Consider the following 19,267-nt stretch of genomic DNA (forward strand, 5'->3'; position numbering starts at 1 on the left):
GTCATTTCATGATAATGTTAAAAATTTAAAAGGATGAAAATGAAAATTTAAGGAAAATGTCCTTTTACTTTAAGAATTTAACATTACCATGAATTGCATAGCAATACTAGGGCCATAGGCTTGATTATTACGTTGAGGGCCATAGGCTTGAATATTAGGCTAGCCTAGGGGAGAGTAAGAAGTGGGCCAACCAACTAAGAAATCAAAAAATAAAAAAAGGCAATTTTTTTCTGCATGGAACCAATCATGAACCGGTCGGTTCGGTACCGAACCGACCTATTCTGGTTTGGAGGCCTGGTTCGGACCGGTTTTGGGTCAAAAACGGTCGGACTGGAATTGGTTCCGGTCCGGTTCTGATAACATTGGTTGAAAGTACTCTCAAGCTGTTGGAACAATTTGTTTTAGCTTGTTTAGGCTTTTATGTAATGGTGAAGTCTCTTTGCTAAAGTAGTATAAATTGTTCTTGAATCCTGGTGCTTATTGGAGCTAATGTTACAAATTTTAGGATACTGAAACTCAAGGGCCATAGAGGGGCAAAATATTCTACATTAGAAGAGGTTATGTGTGATAGAATTACTCCTTAACTCTCTTTGCTTCATCTTCTTTAAAGAGAAAAATTAACGCTTTCAGATTGAAAGAGTAATTGCATTTGTTAGAATATTTAGGCAATGGCTACCATTAGTGTTATCTTGAAGGTGGATCTTTCATGGACCCTTTACAAATTTGTGATCTGGGTTACCAAATTAAGGTTGTTGTTGGATGTCATTGGCTATCAACAAGCCCCTAATCTCTCATAAGAATAACCCTCTAAAATAGACTAACTTGATCCCATATGCTGAATGATTTATGGCAGTAATTATTCCTTCCAACCAACCACAAAAAATTACAATTTTTTTTTCTATTTTTCTATTTTTGAAACAATCTTAAATTACGACAGAAAATAATTAGATCAGATAGCATTTCAAACCATTTCCACTTCAAATAACTATCTTGAAGTTCGCTTCTTGTTTTTAAAAGTAAATTGTTGACTTTCTAGCTTTAGACGTGAATCGATTTGCTTATATTGGCTCTCGTTTTTTGCAGTTTTCTATTTCTAAAAGGACATTTAAAGGGCGTGATTTGAATCTGAAATTGAAAACAGAATTGTAAATCAACTTGTTATTTCTTAAGGAAAATCCTTAATTTTCGTGTTAAAACCCTAAAATAAATTGTTGATTTTGTTAGTTTTTGTAGCATCGGATGTGTTCTACCCTTGAAATTTTGAGGAGAGGCTAGAATACATGAGATCTCCAAAACCCAAAAATTGTTTCTAGAAATTCCGCTTAGAAATGACTTATATTAGATTATTAGCCAATTTTTAAATATTTCCAAGTCTAAACTTAGGGAATATGGTTAATTAATTAGAATTAATTAAGTCAAGGCGTGAATGATCTAGAAACTCACATGGATCGACTTCAAGTTAATCCTAGCCATCAATTAAGATTTAATCTTGGTCGTTGGAGTCCTAACAAAGGATTATAAGAAGAAGTTGATGGGCACTTGGAGAATACACTTGAGCAGTTCGATTTCATGAGAATATCGATTTCCTGAGTAGCAACAGTCAGTTGCTGGAGAGAGAGCCAGTGAGATCGAAGCAGTGAGAGAGGGGCAGAGACAGTGAAGCCGGAGGAAGGATTCCAGATCCGGTGAGTGCATTTGCAGAGAGGCAGAAGAGCCACAGAGAGGCTGACGTAGAGCAGCGCAGTAGCCTCTAGAGGTAGTTTTGATTATGCTGGGGAAAGACGAGTTTTAGTGCCAGAAGTTGACAGAGGTTCCGGAGGCCAGGAGAGACATTTTCCCAGACAACAACAGACTAGACAACTTGAGGAGACGTTGGTTCAGACTGAGTGCAGAAGGGATTGCGCTAGTGTGACGCAGTTGCTGCGCAAAGCCAGTTTGGATGGCTCAATTTTAGCTAAGGTCAGAGCACGGATTTGCCTGTGGAGTGAGGAACTTTCCTCACTAGATTTTTCTTGCCAGTATTTCTCTGTAAGATTGCCAGTTTTGGCATCCAGTTGTACTCAGATTATTTCACTGCTGCTTAACATTAAAACCCTCAACTACTGCACCGATTTTCCCAATTTGGGTTTTTCCGGGGACATTTGTCCAAAAATAACTGTGTTATGTTATGTGTGTGTGCTAGAATTTCTTCTAGTGTTTATTCTTCCGCAGTTTCATTTGTGTAGGTTGCCATATGAGTTATTCAGTGTTTGTTGTAGGAAACAGTAAATAAATTGTTAAATTAAAATAACAATTAGGAGAATAATTTCCAGTTGTTGCAATAGGATTCCGGTTGTGGAATTTTCACGGATTTTAGCCTAAATTTGATGCTGGTTTGAAAATCTAAAGGAGGCTAGTTGAAATTTGATTTAAATTTGGAAAACAAGTTCATAAAACAAACTTTAAATCGGATAACAAAACTAAGCTACCATCCCTCTAAACCCTACAATGATACAAGTTTAGTTTGACCATTGGGATTCCCCCCTAGACTAGAACCTTGCTAGCCTAAAATGAGAAAGGCAAGACCACTGAGGTGACAGTGGGTAGTTTGCCTAAGTTGCTCTTGGGGTTTCATAGCTTGTTCTTAGGGGACTTTTGCACTAAGTGAGAACTTGGGAGGTAACATTTTGGCACAGTTGTCAGGGACAAAGTCCATTACCTTGTGTTTAGAATACCTTAGATTCATTCATTGATGAGACTTAAGTTAAATTGTAATCAACACAATATAAGCTCATATAGCAACTCCACAAGGTGAACTTGTGTCCAAGATGTTTTTCACAAGAACATCCTCTCAAGGCCTTGTTACCTCAAAATCTAGTAGATCTTATGAGAGGGCTCACAAGATAAGAACTAGACCGAGGGACAACAATGAAGTGGAAGCCCACTATCACCACAACACTCCACCTCCTACTCTTTAGTGGACTTTCACCACAAGGGAGACTTCCTAGTATTGGTCACCTAATAGGTGTTCAAAGTCTATGGCTTAGACATGAGAAATGGATAAGCTCAAGAAAGGCACTCACCTTAAGGGCAAGGCTTAATCCAATAAAGAAAAGGAAAGGCGTGCACTTCAAGAGGCCTATCAAGGGCACTTATGACCTAGGGTTTAATGAATAAGCAAGGATAAAGGCCTACCAAGGTGCATAAGACGAAGAAAAGGCTTGCTAGAGATTGATTTGATCAACAATTGGAGCAACAAGCCCTCAAAAAGCCCTAAGTTTTAACCTGGGGTTAGGTTAGGGTTTCCCTAGGGAAAAATTACATAGTGTTTGTGACGTCATCCCTAAAAAGGCAAAAATAACCATGGAAAAGGCTGGATTTTGATGCAATGAGAGCTAGCCCACGTGTATAACCTCACCACATGCTAATGCACTCTTCCTACTTAAATTTGGTCCTATGCCCTAGCCTAACAGTTTGCCTTGAAGGGTAAAAGAGGTTAAAGAGAGAGAAATAGGCTTAAAAGGTTTTCCAATGATATATGATCACCTATGTGAATGCTAGTGCTTAATCCTTGGGTGATGGAATCTAAGGGAAACCTACTAATGGAAATATCAAACCTTAGGATGGAGTAAGGGAAAGAAAAATCATAGTTTTCAAAAACCCTAACTACCACTTTATGAGGGGATAAAATCATGAAGAGACATTTCACGAAGATCTACAAGGGATGGCATACATTCTCTAGTTAAAACATGCAATAATTTTCCTAGATTCCATAGGAAAAATATTCAAATTAACAAGAACATAGAAACCCTAGCAACAACCATTCCATGCAATAACCATTCAAAAGATAATCAACAATCAAGAATACTTACAACATATGCATGAACAAGTCCTTTATTCTCCCAAAGTGATGTCTCCAGAACAAGAGCTAGTCTCCCAAAAGAAAAAATTTCGACAATAGATCACATCTCCACAACAATACAAGTCACAATAGCTAGGCCGAAATCCTCTATGGAGGTCGAAATACTCCACAAGTGATGATGAGAAACAAATGTGATGTGACCAACAAATGTGATGAATAGTATCCCACCTTCATCTAGGTGGAAATTCTAGATGGTGAGAGGTATGTGTTTGATGCAGATGGTGGAGGAATATAGCATATGATTATCGAATAGTGAATATTAGGGCTACCATCTAGTTGGATGTCCGGCTAGCTGTCAAATGTAGGAGAAAATTTTCCTCCTATGGGGTTACCCATTTTGGTGGGTAACATGCCTAATTTGTTTGATCCTAGAATTGGAAAATTATTATAGAAGATAAGTCAACAAGATATGGAACCCAAACAGCGCAAAACCACTTATCATAGAATATATAAGGTGTTTGTTTGAGAAAATCCTTTTGATCCTACCCAAGTCACAAAGTTTGATTGGAGTCATGAGCTCTTTAGATCATTTGACTTTACCAACTTCCAAGGACATCCTCATGATTACCTGAGAAGGCTATTGACAAATTGCCTACGTTCCAAGGAAATAATGTTGTATTTTCCATAGATCATTAGAGGGCATTTATAAATTGAATTGTACGACATGAGGGAAACACAGAAACAAACACATGAAATTATTTCCACTCTCCCTAGAAGATGGTGCTTTAGATTGGTTCACAAGCTTACCCTTATATAGTATACAAAACATGCAAGAGTTGGAAAATATATTTATGGAAAAATGGGGAGAAATGAAAGACTATAGGTATTTGTTGGTTTCCCTCAATATCGCAAACAAAAATGAGAATGAAACGATCAATGAGTTTGATAAAAGATTCAACTAAATTTTCCAAACAGTCCATGCTAATATCAAACCCCCAAAGCTAAGAATCCTCATTTACTACCTTGATGCATTTGAGGGCAAGCTAGATTTTCACTTAAAATGGAAAGACCCCTAGAACCTCGGCGTTGTTCAAGAGGCAACCACCAAAATCGAGAAGAATATCAACCCGATAAGGAAAACTAAGTTCATCTGGAGCTCACACAACTAGGAATGAGTCTAGAAAAGATGCAGTGTGTTGATTTTTCAAGAATTTCTAATTTGATAATTACTTCCAATGATTTCTTAGTTAATCTTTCTTGTGTCACATTCATCATTAAGCAATTATACATAGAAAATCTCAAATATAAAATAATAATGACAATAGGATCATTAAGAGACAACCAAACACAGGGGACACGAAATTTTACCCTAGGAAAACCTTACCTAGGGAAAAACCCAACAACCTTTTCTTAGAGAAATTGTCCAATTCAACAAGAGATATAATCTGATTTTTCCAATCAAATAAAGTCAAACTAACCAGTAAATAAGCCCAGGTCAAACCTGGTCAAACATTCCACAAAATATCATCAGTCAACTGTCCAAACACAAGCCGAATTTCGACCTACTGCGACTGCCTTAGAAAGTCAGTCAACTTGCCTTAGACCTGCGGTCAACCTTCCTCATAAATTCGGTCAAATCCTGCCTTAGAAAATTTGATCAATGCTGGCTAAACAAATCTCCTTTATTCTCTCTCCCCTTCGTATGGATGAACAAAAAAATTAGATGATTTTCATGATCTAAATTGATGCCAATGGAGGAGGATGAATAGCAATATATAGTGGATGAATGGGCCTAAATAGGTGTGTCTTTATGGTTGGGGCGACCTGACCTTATGTTGGGCCGACTTGACGTTTGGAGGTAATTTTAAAAATCAAAAATTCATATTTTCTCTCTTTTATTTTGGAGCCAACTTGAATCCAAATTTGAATTTTGCTTCTTTTAATTTTTGTGGGCTTATATAATAAATGAATACCGATTGCAACTACCAAATTTCAACACTCCCTCTTAGCTAGGGAGGTATTTGCCTTGACTTCTTCAAATGTTTTCTTGTTGAAAATTTTCTCTATCCCAATAAAAGGTTGAATGAGCTCAACTATGTTGATGAATCCATCCACCTCATGTTTTATGCCAAAACCATGTGGAAAACATCTTGCATCAACATCATGCAAAGGGATCTAGTCACCCACTAGACACATCCCCTTTACAAATGGATCTAGTCACCCACTGGCCAAAGGCCTTCTGGCCTTCTAGGGTCAAGGCTAGTCTTGGGTCACCAATTATCCAAATTGTCACCTGGAATCTGGTCAACACTTGTGAACTATGGTGAAAACCTGGGCCCATTTACCATTCCCACATGTCGTCACATGTTATTGAAAGACAAAACACTTGCCCAATGATATAAGGCACTCACTCGACCCACTAGCCAAATAAGCATTAGCAATATGGGCAGAACTTTCTGATTGGGTGAGCACTTTGGGCCTTGATGCTCTTTAGGCCATTTTCCCTAGCCACATTACATGGCCCCTGATCAACACCTTTGACCTGTTACTATCCTGACCTAAGGAGAATGTCTGCCCCTTGATGCTACAACATCAACACTCCCTTTAACCAAGGGAAACATTCTCAACCACTCCAAGCTTTTCCTTGAAGTATACAAACTTCATCCTAGGACAGACACTTTGTGAGAATGTCAGCAACTTGCTCATCTATAGAAATGCATAGAAGCCTCACCACTCCCTTTTGTATAATGTCCTAGAAGTGGTGGTACCATGATCTCGACGTGCTTCTACCCGTCATCACGGTCGTCTCCTGCACTTGATCAAACAATCTTGCAAATAGCTCCTGAAGCCACACTACTTGACAGCTTGCCAAACTAGCTGCAATATACTTGGCCTCTATAGTCCTAAGTGCAACAGATGTCTACTTCCTGCCCAAGCAAAATCCAAACTAAATCATCATCTTGATGTGCTCTTTCTGTCTTTAGCACTCTCTGCGCAATTTGAATCTGTATATCCCTACAGTTTTACTTCATCATTTTAGACATGTACCATGTCAATACCTCGATACATCTTGTGATGCATGCCTTGGCAACACCATAAACTAATCGGTTTCACTGGATCCATCACCATAGTTGTTTGATAGAAAAGCAGATCCTGTTGTAGCAATCCAAGCTACTCCCTTTGCCACTTAGCTTCTTCAGATTTGTTACCATGGGAGTGGTCATGGACTAGTTGTCCATCATCCCAAATATTTTAAGGATCATAATAATATGCTTCCTTTGACCAAGGAAGATCTCACCTGGCTTTTTCCACACTTCTAGTCCCAAGGAGTAATGTATCAAAGATTCAAAATCCTTCATCTCGAACTCAAAGGTCAACTCCCTCTAACGCTGAAGCAGGGCTTGACTACTCCATTTATCATGGAAGCAAATCCTCCTGCCACTTTGCACCCTCTGTCACGTGAGTCCTTCTACTTCTGTCAGAAATAAGCCACATAATAACTAGATCAACTAGGACTCATTTTATATCCATACCCGAGGTCTTGTACAAAGCTTTCTTCAATCTACAAGCATGAGATTCCCTCTCATCTACCTCAAAGCCCCGAGGTAGCTCTATGTACACTTCTTCCTCAATCACTTCATTGAGGAGAACGATCTTTACATCCATCTGATGTAATCTCCAATCCATAACAGAAGTAATAGAAGTAATAATTCTAATAGAAATGTACCTAGCAACTGGAGTAAATGTCACTTCATGGTCCTTATTGAATTTCCACGATCTTGGGTCTAGGATAGAATCTTAGAATCTTTGACGCTAGCAAACCAAGAATCTCAACTAAAGCTACTTTGCATAGCGAAAAATATAAAGTAGTAAATCACACATGCACAAGTATAGACAACTTTTTACAAAATATTGTACAAATATGTACAACAACCCAATCTTCATTATATTAAACCAACTAAGTAATACAACAGTCTAGGGCTCCCATACAAGGGATACAAGATACAATGATAATCTCGTTGCAGTCTCTATGTTGTATCTTGTCCTGTCGGTCCTTCGCTTCCGTTCTGCTCTCTAGCTGCCCCTTAGTCCATCAAAGGACAACACATAGAGTCTCCAGGAGGGCTGCCACCTATCACCACTGCAAGTCGCTTCTGCTTCAATAAACACAGGTTGATCCAATCTTCCTTCTAGTAGCTTCTTTCGTCCATCAGAGAGCTACACATAGGCTCAATCCTTCACCCAACCTTCAGCTGTCAAGCTCTCATTATGACTGCTTGTCAAGGGCTACTTTGGGCTATCAACACGCTGCCCTCCACCAGTCCAATGATGCCCAATCCAATCACTATGAGATCTGCTCCTAGATGATTCTTTCAACCATCAAGACAAGCCTCCCAATTGGCTCCCATAGGCTGCTACAATTCTATCCACACTAGGACCATCCAACTAGCAACAAATTCAACATAAAATCAACATCACCATACCTCAAATTTGTTGTCAAACTGCAGCCCCTGCTTGCGGAAACTCGGCCTATACCCATCTTGTAGAAACACACTGCCTGCAGAAACCCAGTTTGAGGAAACGCACTGCCTGCGGAAATCCAGTCTGCGGAAACGCACTGCCTGCGAAACCCAATCTGTGGAAACTCATTGCCTACGAAAACTCGCTACCTGTGGAAACCCAGTTTGCGGAAACTCGCTGCCTGCGGAAACCCAGTCTACCTGCCTTCTTCTAGAGCTGTAGCTACCTCTGAAGTTGATCTTCTATGTTTCTTGCACATTTGGATGCTAAAATGAAACACATTCACCTTCTATTTATACACTTTAGAAGGGCTACTCGAATTCACCAATGGACATGTCTTTTGGACTTAACCATTTCAAGCCTACATAACTTGACTGTCCAAAAATCCATTATCAACTTCAAAATGTCATAACTCACTAAGGACAACTCGGATTTTGACAATTCTCAAAGCATTGGATTCTCCTCGCCATCCTCTATCATCTCCATCCATTTCATGTCCAAAATGATCCAGGGTTTTGGCCCAAACATCGATGGGTGCATAAGCCCAACCTTGGGTTCCAAGCCCACAAGTGACTCTTGTGGTGGTTCACCCCCAAACCCCAAACCCTAGGGCTTGGAGTACCTCCCAAGCTACTAAAAAAGCAACAATCCCTCTTAGCGAGGGAGGTACTTCCAAGACTAGGAAGTAACACATCATCATCATAACTACTCGCAACACTCGCCCAACTCTTGGCGCTCACCACTGCAGCAATCCCTGTAGTATGAACTACGCCTCTCTCGAAAGTGTCATTGTCACTAGAAGCATCTTACTTCTTCTTCTCCTGAAATGTCTTCCACTCTCTCCATGATTCCTTCTTGGCAAATGTGGAAGCACCCTTGCTCTCTACTGACCACGCACTCTTCTTGGGCTGCAAAGTCTCCCTTTGAATCTGCAAGCTCCCGCTAGAAGTCAACTCCCTCTAAGCCTTTGGAATATGACACCAAATCCAAGGCCACCTACAAACTTGATAGACTCATAACTAGTGTTGCATGAAATGCCCCCCCCTTAGATCAAAAACCTCAAACGCGACCCGTACAAATCTGTGGGTGATCTGCCTCCTGAAACGCATCCCGGAAAGTCCGAAACGCGGATCAGACCAGAAAAGACGCTTCCTGCCCTGTGGGAACTGTCCGGTCCAATCCGCGTTTCGGAATTGTCGGGATGCGTTTCGGGCGGTGGATCACCTGGCTGAAACGCCGCGTTTAGGGGCCGGATCCGTACGAATCGCGACCGATTTCGTGGGCAACCGGCCGGTTCCGCCGTGCGGCGCCACAAAAACGTTTTTTTTATCTAGTGGTTGGGGGTGGGGTCCAAGTTGGGTTAGGGTAGGGAATGAAGGGATTAAAAGGCTCTTTCACCTCTCATTTGCTCACTTGTATTTTTTGAGAGCTTGGAGAAGAGAGGAGAAGAGAGGAGAAAGAGAGGAGAGACTTGAGGAGAGCTTGGAGGAGTGAAGAAGGAGGAGGAGCTTGGAGATGTAAAAAAAAGCTTCCATCTACAAGAGCTAAAGAGGTAAGTGCAAACCCCAAACTCCCTCATTTTTTTGTCATTGATTTTTGTATTTTTCTTCTCCTTCTCCTACTCTTTCCCATTCTTTCTTCTTTCTCATTTAAGTTTAGGTTTTCCACCACCTATATTCATATTCCAAGATGGTGTTTTTTTGGGTTCTATGTATCATTCCACTTTTCGTTTTAATGATGGCAAAGGGTAGTAGGAATAGAAGGGAAGAAGAACAAGAGGATAGTGGTCCCAATTTGAGTGACCCAATGTATGATGAGGAGGACGGGTTTGAAGAGGAAGGGGATGAACCTGAAGTGAACAATGAAACACTAGAGAGGAAAGCTGCATTGAAACCCTTGTGGAACTATGTGACCAAACTTGAAGGCGGAAAAGGTGGTGGAAGCTACAAATTTTTGTGCCCTCATGGTTGTCATGGAGGAAAACCATTTAGTGGTTCATATACCCGCGTGAGGAGGCATCTTTGTGGGATGATGGACAGTGATGATAAAAAGGGTGTTGTGGTGATATAAATTTGCCCAAACATTTCAGCTGAACAAAGAAGAAAAGACATCCAAATAGAGGAGGTTGCACAACAAAAAAGAAAGAAACAAAATACTCAGTTTGAATCAAGTGCAAACTCTAGATTTGGTAGCTCATCTCCTCATGGTACTTCTGCAAGCTCTGGAGGTAAAAGAACAATATGGGATTTCCTGAATGTTGCTAGGAGGGATGATGTGGATGGAAAGATAGTCCGATTTCTTTGAGCTTGTGGTGTACCATTCAATGTGCTTCACTCTCTCTATTGGCATGAAATGGTAAAGGCCATCAATGAAGCCCCAAAAGGATACAAGGCCCCCAACTATGAGAAAGCTAGAACAATGTTGTTAGAAAGAGAAAAAGCAAAGGTTCAAAGAGCTTTGACACATTTTACAAATGAGTGGGTGGATTGTGGGGTATCCATTGTATCAGATGGGTGGAAAAATATTAGAAACAACATTTGATAAATGTTCTTGGCGTTTCTGTTAGTGGTGAAGTATTTATTACATGTCATGACTCCTCCTCCATCAGTGCAAGTTCCCAAAACATTGCAAATCTCGTATTGCAATCAATCAGAGATGTTGGTCCGAATAATGTGGTTCAACTGATCACAGATAATGCAGCAAATTGTAAGGTAGTAGGAAAAGTTATTGAGCGTACTCATCCACACATCTTTTGGTCTCGACGCTTGGTGCACACATTGAACCTTTTGATTCATGATATTGTGAAGCATAAAGAATGTGGGTGGATTAATGAGCTTTACAAGAGACGGAAGCAACTCATTAAATTTATCACAGGGCATACAAGGGTAAACTACTTCTATGGCACTTACTCCAAGTTGCAGTTGCTTAAAATTGCAAAAACAAGATTTGCAAGTTATTACCTCACCTTTAGGCGGCTAGTGAAGGTGAGATAAGCTTTAACTAATATGGTGACCTCTGAATCATGGGAGGAAATTAACATTGATAGAGATGGTGCTAATGTAGCCAAGGACACTATTCTTGACATGTTCTTTTGGTCACAGGTTAAATATGTTTTGCAAATCACCAAACCAATTTATTACATGGTCAAGTTTGCAGATTCAAATCGGCCAATAATTGGGGAGGTGTATGAGCAAATGGATAACATGTTGAGACAGATTAAAGACATTGTTGACCCTAGAGATATCACCATGTACAATTATATTCGTGCAGAGGTGGAAAACCGATGGGAAATGCTAAATGTTCCATTGCATGCATTAGCATATGTTTTGACACCTAAATACTATCATCCATCATGGTTTTCAACACCAACACCTGGGGGGGGGGGAGGAGAAAACCACACCCAGATCCAAAGGTTCTAGAAAAATATATGATTGCATTGGATAAATTAGTCCCTGATGAGGAGGAGGTTGCCATGGTACAAAAACAGTTGAGTAACTACACGCTTAGCACTGGTCCATTTGGAAGCATGCATGCAAGTAGAGATCGAGAGAGTTTTCCTTCTCAAGTGATGGAACATGCATGTAGGTGCTACTCCACTTCTACAGACTTTGGCATTGCAGGTGCTATCACAGGTGGTAAACACTTCTTCTGCAGAGAGGTGTTGGAGCTCTTATTCTTTCATCCACAGTGTTAAAAGGAACAGGTTGAGTTTAGACCAGGCAGAGAGCTGGTTTATGTTCATTACACTTGTGATTGTTGTCCCATTACTGTGATGATGCAAAGACTAATAAAGACCTTAAGGTTTGGGACAGGAATCCAGAGGAGCCCAATTTGGAGTATGTAGTGTTGCGATTAGAGAAATTAGAGGATGCTCTTATCTAGGTATGTCCATTGTGGTATGAATTTCAAAATTCAGTCAATAAGTGGTATGTCCATTGAATTCAAATGTGTCAATTTTGTTTATAAAGCATTTCTCTAATTCCTGTTTTTAATTTTTTTTGTTAACTAGTGGTTTTTTTTGTATGAATTTTTTGAGCGATTCCAAGATGATGATGATCGAGTTGAGATGCCACCCCCTTATGGTCACTTGGTTCCCAGGTTCCATGGTTCAACACCAATAGCAGGGGCTTCATCTTCATCAGTTTCAGTGCCACAACTTCCACGAGCACCATCTTCTTCATTGCCACCACGTGGAGGACCCTACTCTTCGTGGTGGAAGGAAGAGAGATTAGTAGATATATTCACAATTTACTACTTTTGTCATAGATTAATCATTAGACTTGTAGGCTTGTTGTGAATTTGAACCTTTTTGTCTTGGTGGTGGCCAAGTGGCCTATTTTGTAAACATTATTATTTGAATTTTGGACATGACTAATGTTGACAGTTGCTCACTTGCTAGATAATATGCTTTATGTTTTATGTTTTATAATATGCTTAAAAATTTGATGTATGTTTGTAATTGCTAGAATATAGATGGTTGATGCTCGAATAATTAATCATTGATGTACAATGGAATCATGGATGCCATATCTATCTTGATTTATGTAAAAATATGCATGTTTTCATGTCTTCTACAACTAATTTGGTATTTGGGATGTTTGTTTTGAATATAAATGCAATATATCTATATATATATATAGATAGATATATATATAGTAGGCGTTTCTGAGATGCTTCACTTCCTAGATTTTTAGAAAATGAAGCTTCCACGTCCTTGCTTCCAAAAAACGTCCCCGTTTTGTGCAACATTGCTCATAACCATGTGGAAAGACAGGTGCACCTTGATGCGGGCTAGACTAGCCCATACACCAATGATCATCCTTACAAAACCAGACTCCCATAAAACCATGATTCCACATATAAGCTCACCTAAGGCCCTCCAAGCCTATCTAGGACAAAAGGAAACATAGATGAACTCAAAGGGGCAAGACATGGTCTGACCAAAACAACAAGACTCAACATGACACAAGGTATACCTTATATAGGGACTCACATGGTTGTTCATGGCTTTTGACTTGTGACCTTGGGCTTACAATGGTGTGAAAAAATGCTACAATATAGGTACCCCTACTAAAAAATGTGGTAACATGATGATTTGAAGGGAGCAAATAAAATTCATGCATCAAAAAACACCAATTCTTCAAAGAACATGTTGCTAAATCCCACAAGTCCTACCAAAAGAAGATTCCCTTTCTACTCAGATGACAAGCCTAGAAGTGAGGCATCTCTATAATACCACACCCATACATCCTCCAACTCCAAAAAGGACATCTAGTGAAATCCCATCTCGCTCTATTGTCCTTCATGTTTCAACAAATCAAACAAGCAAACCATCATCATCCAAGTCATCCAAATACTCTTGAGAATCAACAAGTCGAGAACCTAGAACAGGTGGGGGATGAAGAAATAATATTGCACGTCCAAAAACCCCAAACCTTTCTCACATGCTACGTTGAAGCTAACCAATGACATAATAGCACCTACCAAGGGCCAAACACTTCCAAATAATGAACCACCCATTTCACTACAAGAATACAATGGTGTGAAAAAATGCTACAATATAGGTACTCCTACTAAAAAAAGGGGTAACAAGATGATTTGAAGGGAGCAAATAAAATTCATGCATCAAAGAACACCAATTCTTTGAAGAACATGCTGCTAAATCCCACAAGTCCTACCAAAAGAACATGCCCCTTCTACTCAGATGACAAGCCTAGAAGTGAGCATCTCTGTAATACAACACCCTTACATCGTCCAACACCAAAAAGGGCACCCTGCGAAATCCCATCCTGATCTATTGTCCTTGGTGTTCCATTGAATCAAACAAACAACCCATAGTTATCCAAGTCATCCAAATACTCTTGAGAATCAACAAGCCGAGAACCTAGAACAAGTGGGGGGTGAAGAAATAATGCTGCATGTGTCCAAAAACCCCAAACCTTTCTCACATGCTACATTGAAGCTAACCAATGACATAATAGCACCTACCAAGGGCCAAACACTTCAACATAATGAACCACCCATTTCACTACAAGAATACTCCCCTGGGTAGCCACATCACTTAAACCAAGCCCACCCTCAACCTTAGGCATGATACAAATAACACAAGGGACTAACGTGAGACCTCTCTCTCTACCCTACTTCAACCATATAGATAGGAACCCACGATCTGCTCCAACCACCGAAACTAAGCCCGGCTGTGATTGTTTATTCCCTTATCAGTTCATCATTTTTCATGACTTTTTTCAATTTCTTCTTTATAATTGATTTTATAATAGAATGAATCCACAGATTATTGAAAGATCTCATAATATTGTTACACATCTGTCTAGTACCATTGGGTTTTTATTCTAGGAAAAGACTTCAAGCCAACTGGCAGCATAACAATTTGGTCAAGGATTCTAAATATTTGGAATACTTGTTTTATTTTAGTAATAAATTCTTTTGCATAGTGTCAAAAACTTCAGTTACATTTGTGTAAATCTAATTTTCCCTTAAGAATTTTGGTACACAGTTTTCTTCTTTCCAAATACAAGAATACAGTTCTATCAACTTTTGTAACTCGTAATACCTCTGCTCCAAGCCAGAAATATATCAGACAACATGGGGCTCCTCAATCTGTCCCACAAATCTTAAAGGTTAGAATGCTTTTCTTCAAGCAAATGCAAGCTTTCTGAAAGCTATGATTTCCAATTTTCCTCTTCTTAGATGCCACTAACAATCTCTTTTACTTCCTTTGCTGAACTACTACAACGACAACTAAATTTCCAAAGAATATGGAAAAAGAAGGCACTATCAAAAAATAAAAAAATTCAGGTTTTGAAAGTTACTTTTGCATCTTCAGATCCAGTCGTGTCTACCACATATTGAAACTTGAAAGTGATTCCTTTCCAAGTCCAAATTATACACATATATAATGAAACAGGGTCTCAATAAGTCATATATTGCATGACTCTTAACGCAGTCCACTGAACTGACCTGGATATGCTTAATTTAACTAATTTTACCTTAAAGCCGGTTGATAAATTACAAACCTAAATGATACTCTTAACTATTGTTACCCTTCAAACCAGGATTAACTTATCTATAGTTATGAGTCATGACCTAGGTTCACAAAGATACATTTGCAATAAAGTACGAACAGATCCCAGTGTGGTGCTCTGGCTTTGAGATCAACTTATTCTAAGTTATTTCCATAAAAAATTTCCCTTGCAATAGAGGTGCTGATGACAATACTAAGTCTGCATCTGATGATAAAAGCAACAGAAAAACACGATAAAATAATCTATAATCCAAACATATGCTTATGGTTCTGTTAAACATCTGTTATTTCCATTTCCTTTCTCCTTTTAACTAAACCTTTTATGTTGTATGTCAAAGAAGTTTTATATGATGCATGCAAAGTGGCTGCTATAATGACTTACATGTCCAGAGAAGACTATGTCCACACCAAATCCATACAAAAGTTCTTCCATTTCTTGCCTCATGCACTCAAATTCCTGATAATGTGAAGAATAGCTATTATACCAGGGAGAGTGCCATGCTGCAACTAGCCATGGTGTAACTTCACGATCTACATTCGCCAGATCTTGCTTCAGCCAAGCATATTGCATGCCTAAATAACAGCAGCAAATAAACTAATGGATTATTTTAAAAGTATATTTTTTCTCATGGTTCCACACATTCATCACCAATACAAAGTTTCAAAACTGCCTAACGTAATTTTTTCCACCGTGCATGCTGCTATCTTGATTACTACACAATGCTAGCATTATAAGACACGTGTCCTTCAAGGCAAATATGAATCTTACACGCACCAAGTTTTGCATGAAAAGTATTATTTTACAACTTAGAGGCAAATGTCTACCAGTTTTGTTGTAGTCCACATATGCTCCCAGCATGATAAAATGTATTCCACTAGCATTAAAAGAGTAGTAGAAACTACTGTTTGAGCTACATTCTTGAGATGGGACTGCAAACCGAGCCTTGTAAGAAGCAAATGTTTCCCCTTCTGCTTGAGGCTCTATTTCATGATTTCCTTCTATCACCATCATAGGCACTCTTGAGGTCAAGGGCTCCATAAATCTGAGCAAGATAGAAAAATTGGTTAATCTAGAAAACACAAGTGCATGACTCGTAGCTGTACGAAAATTTATGTCAAACTGACCCCTCATCATGAATCCAGATGGAAGGAAAGTACAATCTAATTGATGTCATCTATCATTATTTAACATTTGAAAGGTCCAAATAGTCAGTCTAAAATAAAGCATCATATATCTCAAAAATATTCAGGGATGCTGGGAGCAAAGTATTCTAGCAAAACTAAATAGAGCAGCTTGTGAATTGGTTAATGTAGAGACGAAGCATAAGTATTCATTCTTGAGGTGAATATATTTCATTCTGATACATAGAAAGATCGTTCTGAAATAATACCAAGAAGAGTTGCTAGGCATATATTGTGATTGTTCAGGTATTAGCATTGTGGCAAGAAAGAACAGGAATTGACGATGATAAATCATATAAAGATGTTGCTGAGGTACAAAATACCAAATATAGAAAGACATTTGTGGATCAATTCAGATTTCTTCTATTATGAGAAAGTACTAAGTGCAAGAGAAGATCACCTCATGAGCAGACCAGTAAGGTAACGGCTCACTTGAATCAGACAAAACACTAATCATTCCTTGCAGAATCAAGTTCATGCTCATATGCATGGATGTTGCAAAGTCAGCCATTTTCAACTAAATGGATGAAATCATATGAATAGAAATGGAAAAAGTTATAATTACTGAATGACACTGTTAAAACACAGCTGAGCAGCTGAGAAAAGAAAATTTGGCATTTACAGATAGAATGCAGAAGTTGGCCATGTTGGCAATTATCTCTATCTTGACCCTGGGTTTGGTGAACTTACCAGTAACAATATACTTGCTAGTTGTTAGAACATTACCTACCTATACGTCGTTTGGCTATATGTTTCAATAAACATGCCAGAACCAAATTTTATTTGAACCAATGTGGAGATATTTTCATGATATCTCATAATAATGGGCCATGTTACCCATCGAAAGTGGGTAACCCCAACGAGAATTTTTTTCTCTGTATTGGTCAGCCAGCCAGCCAGCGGCCCTATGATGATCCACAGATAGCTTTACTTCAGACCTCTCCACTTATGCTCTAGTTAGTGCTCTCTCCCATTTAGCATACTTCTTGAAGGAAGGTGTATCATCTGTCAGAAGGTACACTAACCATTTCTGTAATCATGTGCTTTCATTTAATGTTTGGGGCATACAAAATGTGGATCACAGGCTAAGCTGGATGATTGACGATTGTACTCTTGTTCCCATACTTCACCTGGGATATTATCCTCTAGCAAAATAATCTGGCCAAAATATTAGTGAGATAATTTGTCTCACCCAACAACTGATCTCAGCTCTGAAACTGGCTTTGTCTGCGCTACTCGAAACCCCTGGGTCAGCCTCTGCGCAGGCTCTTTCTGCACTGCCTCTGGAACTCACTGAAATCTCTCTCTACCTGACTCTACCTCTGGGAATGACTCGCTTGACCTCTTGGATCTCTTCCCAATCTCTAGCTGATGAATCGATCTCGCTCTCAGCTCAATCGAACTGGCCCTTTGAAGCTTCTGCGCAGGCCCTGCACAGCCTCATGGAAGAAATATTGCGGCCTCTCTTCTACTAGCTCTTCGACACTGAAACTTCACCGAAACTCTAATGTTAATCCCTCAATAACTAATGCTCTAGCTCGAACTCTCTCCTGGAAAATCTCTGCAACTGGATAGCTCTATCTGCCCAAGGAACTCGCTCTCCCTCTTGTTCGACGTGTCTCTCATTTGTCTATCTCCAACCCCATCGACCTGCTCTTATAATGTCTCGTTCGTGAACCAATAGTGTGTGAAAATTTCAAGTCGGAAATTTTGTTGCAACAACTAGAAAGTCTTCTTCTAATTGTTAATAAATTTAACAATTTATTTGCTACTGCAAATACTAAATAAATCACACTGCAACCTAAGTCACATGACACGTAAATACAAGTATTCAACACGAAACGCAGAGACCCTAGAAACAGGACACGTGGGACACGTTTTTATATATATATATATATATATATATTGAAATATAGTGCTTGATCCATATAGATATGAATCATGATGATATCTATTTAATATTTAGTATACACTATTTACTATTTAGTAATTTACTAATTAGTTTATTAATTTACTACATCAATGATGTTCACAGTTCAATGTTCATTATTCATATTATAATTTTTGTTATTAACTTCAAACAAGTCTGCTCATGTTCAAACTTCACATAAGGTAGTTTATGAACTATAAATTTATGTGTTCAAACTTCATTGTTGACCAGAGCGTTAATCGAGCTTTCCCTCCCTTTAAACCTTAAAGGTGTAGTAAGCAATGAGCACATGATGGGGAGCTGGGATTTTTATTTCAACACACGATCTATACGTGGTCACTCATGTATAATTAAGTTAAGTTCCATAGGCTATAACACAACTTACAAGAAATTTAAGTGCTCCAAACTCTCAGCAAAGCATGTGAACACTCGTCTCCTACATCTCCAGGTCCAGGTCGATGTGAAGTTGTGAGCATTGCGCTCGAATCTAATGGAATTCCTCACACTGCACAACAAATTGGATTCCAGTGACGAGCAAACTCAACTTCAGTGGTGAACAATGACAAAAAAAACCCAAAAATAAACCATGTTGCAGGTTTTAAATGTCGCTTTTCATGGGACACGTGTCCTAAGAACCAAAAACGTTAGGGCACGTCCAAAACACGTGTCTCGATTGGAGGACATGAAGAAAAACGTTTTTGACACGTTTTAGGGCAGTTTTCGTGTCTGACACGTGAAATACGAGACACGA

At 39.1% G+C, this 19,267-nt stretch overlaps 1 protein-coding gene across 1 annotated transcript in view; it reads right to left on the reverse strand.

Moving 5' to 3' along the window:
* Window positions 1-19,267, reverse strand: part of LOC149227056 (purple acid phosphatase 23-like) — an 86,327-nt gene that overhangs the window by 4,171 nt on the left and 62,889 nt on the right. The window contains exons 4-5 of the mRNA XM_089377681.1: window positions 16,230-16,447; window positions 15,787-15,977 (exon numbers count right to left, since the gene is read on the reverse strand). Coding sequence (XP_089233807.1) covers window positions 15,787-15,977; window positions 16,230-16,447 — 409 coding nt within the window. The remainder of the gene's footprint in view (window positions 1-15,786; window positions 15,978-16,229; window positions 16,448-19,267) is intronic.

The sequence above is a fragment of the Pinus tabuliformis genome, chromosome J (assembly GCF_031772625.1).
Source record: "Pinus tabuliformis cultivar Carrire ecotype Pingquan chromosome J, CPIR1, whole genome shotgun sequence".
Classification (NCBI taxonomy): Eukaryota; Viridiplantae; Streptophyta; class Pinopsida; order Pinales; family Pinaceae; genus Pinus; species Pinus tabuliformis.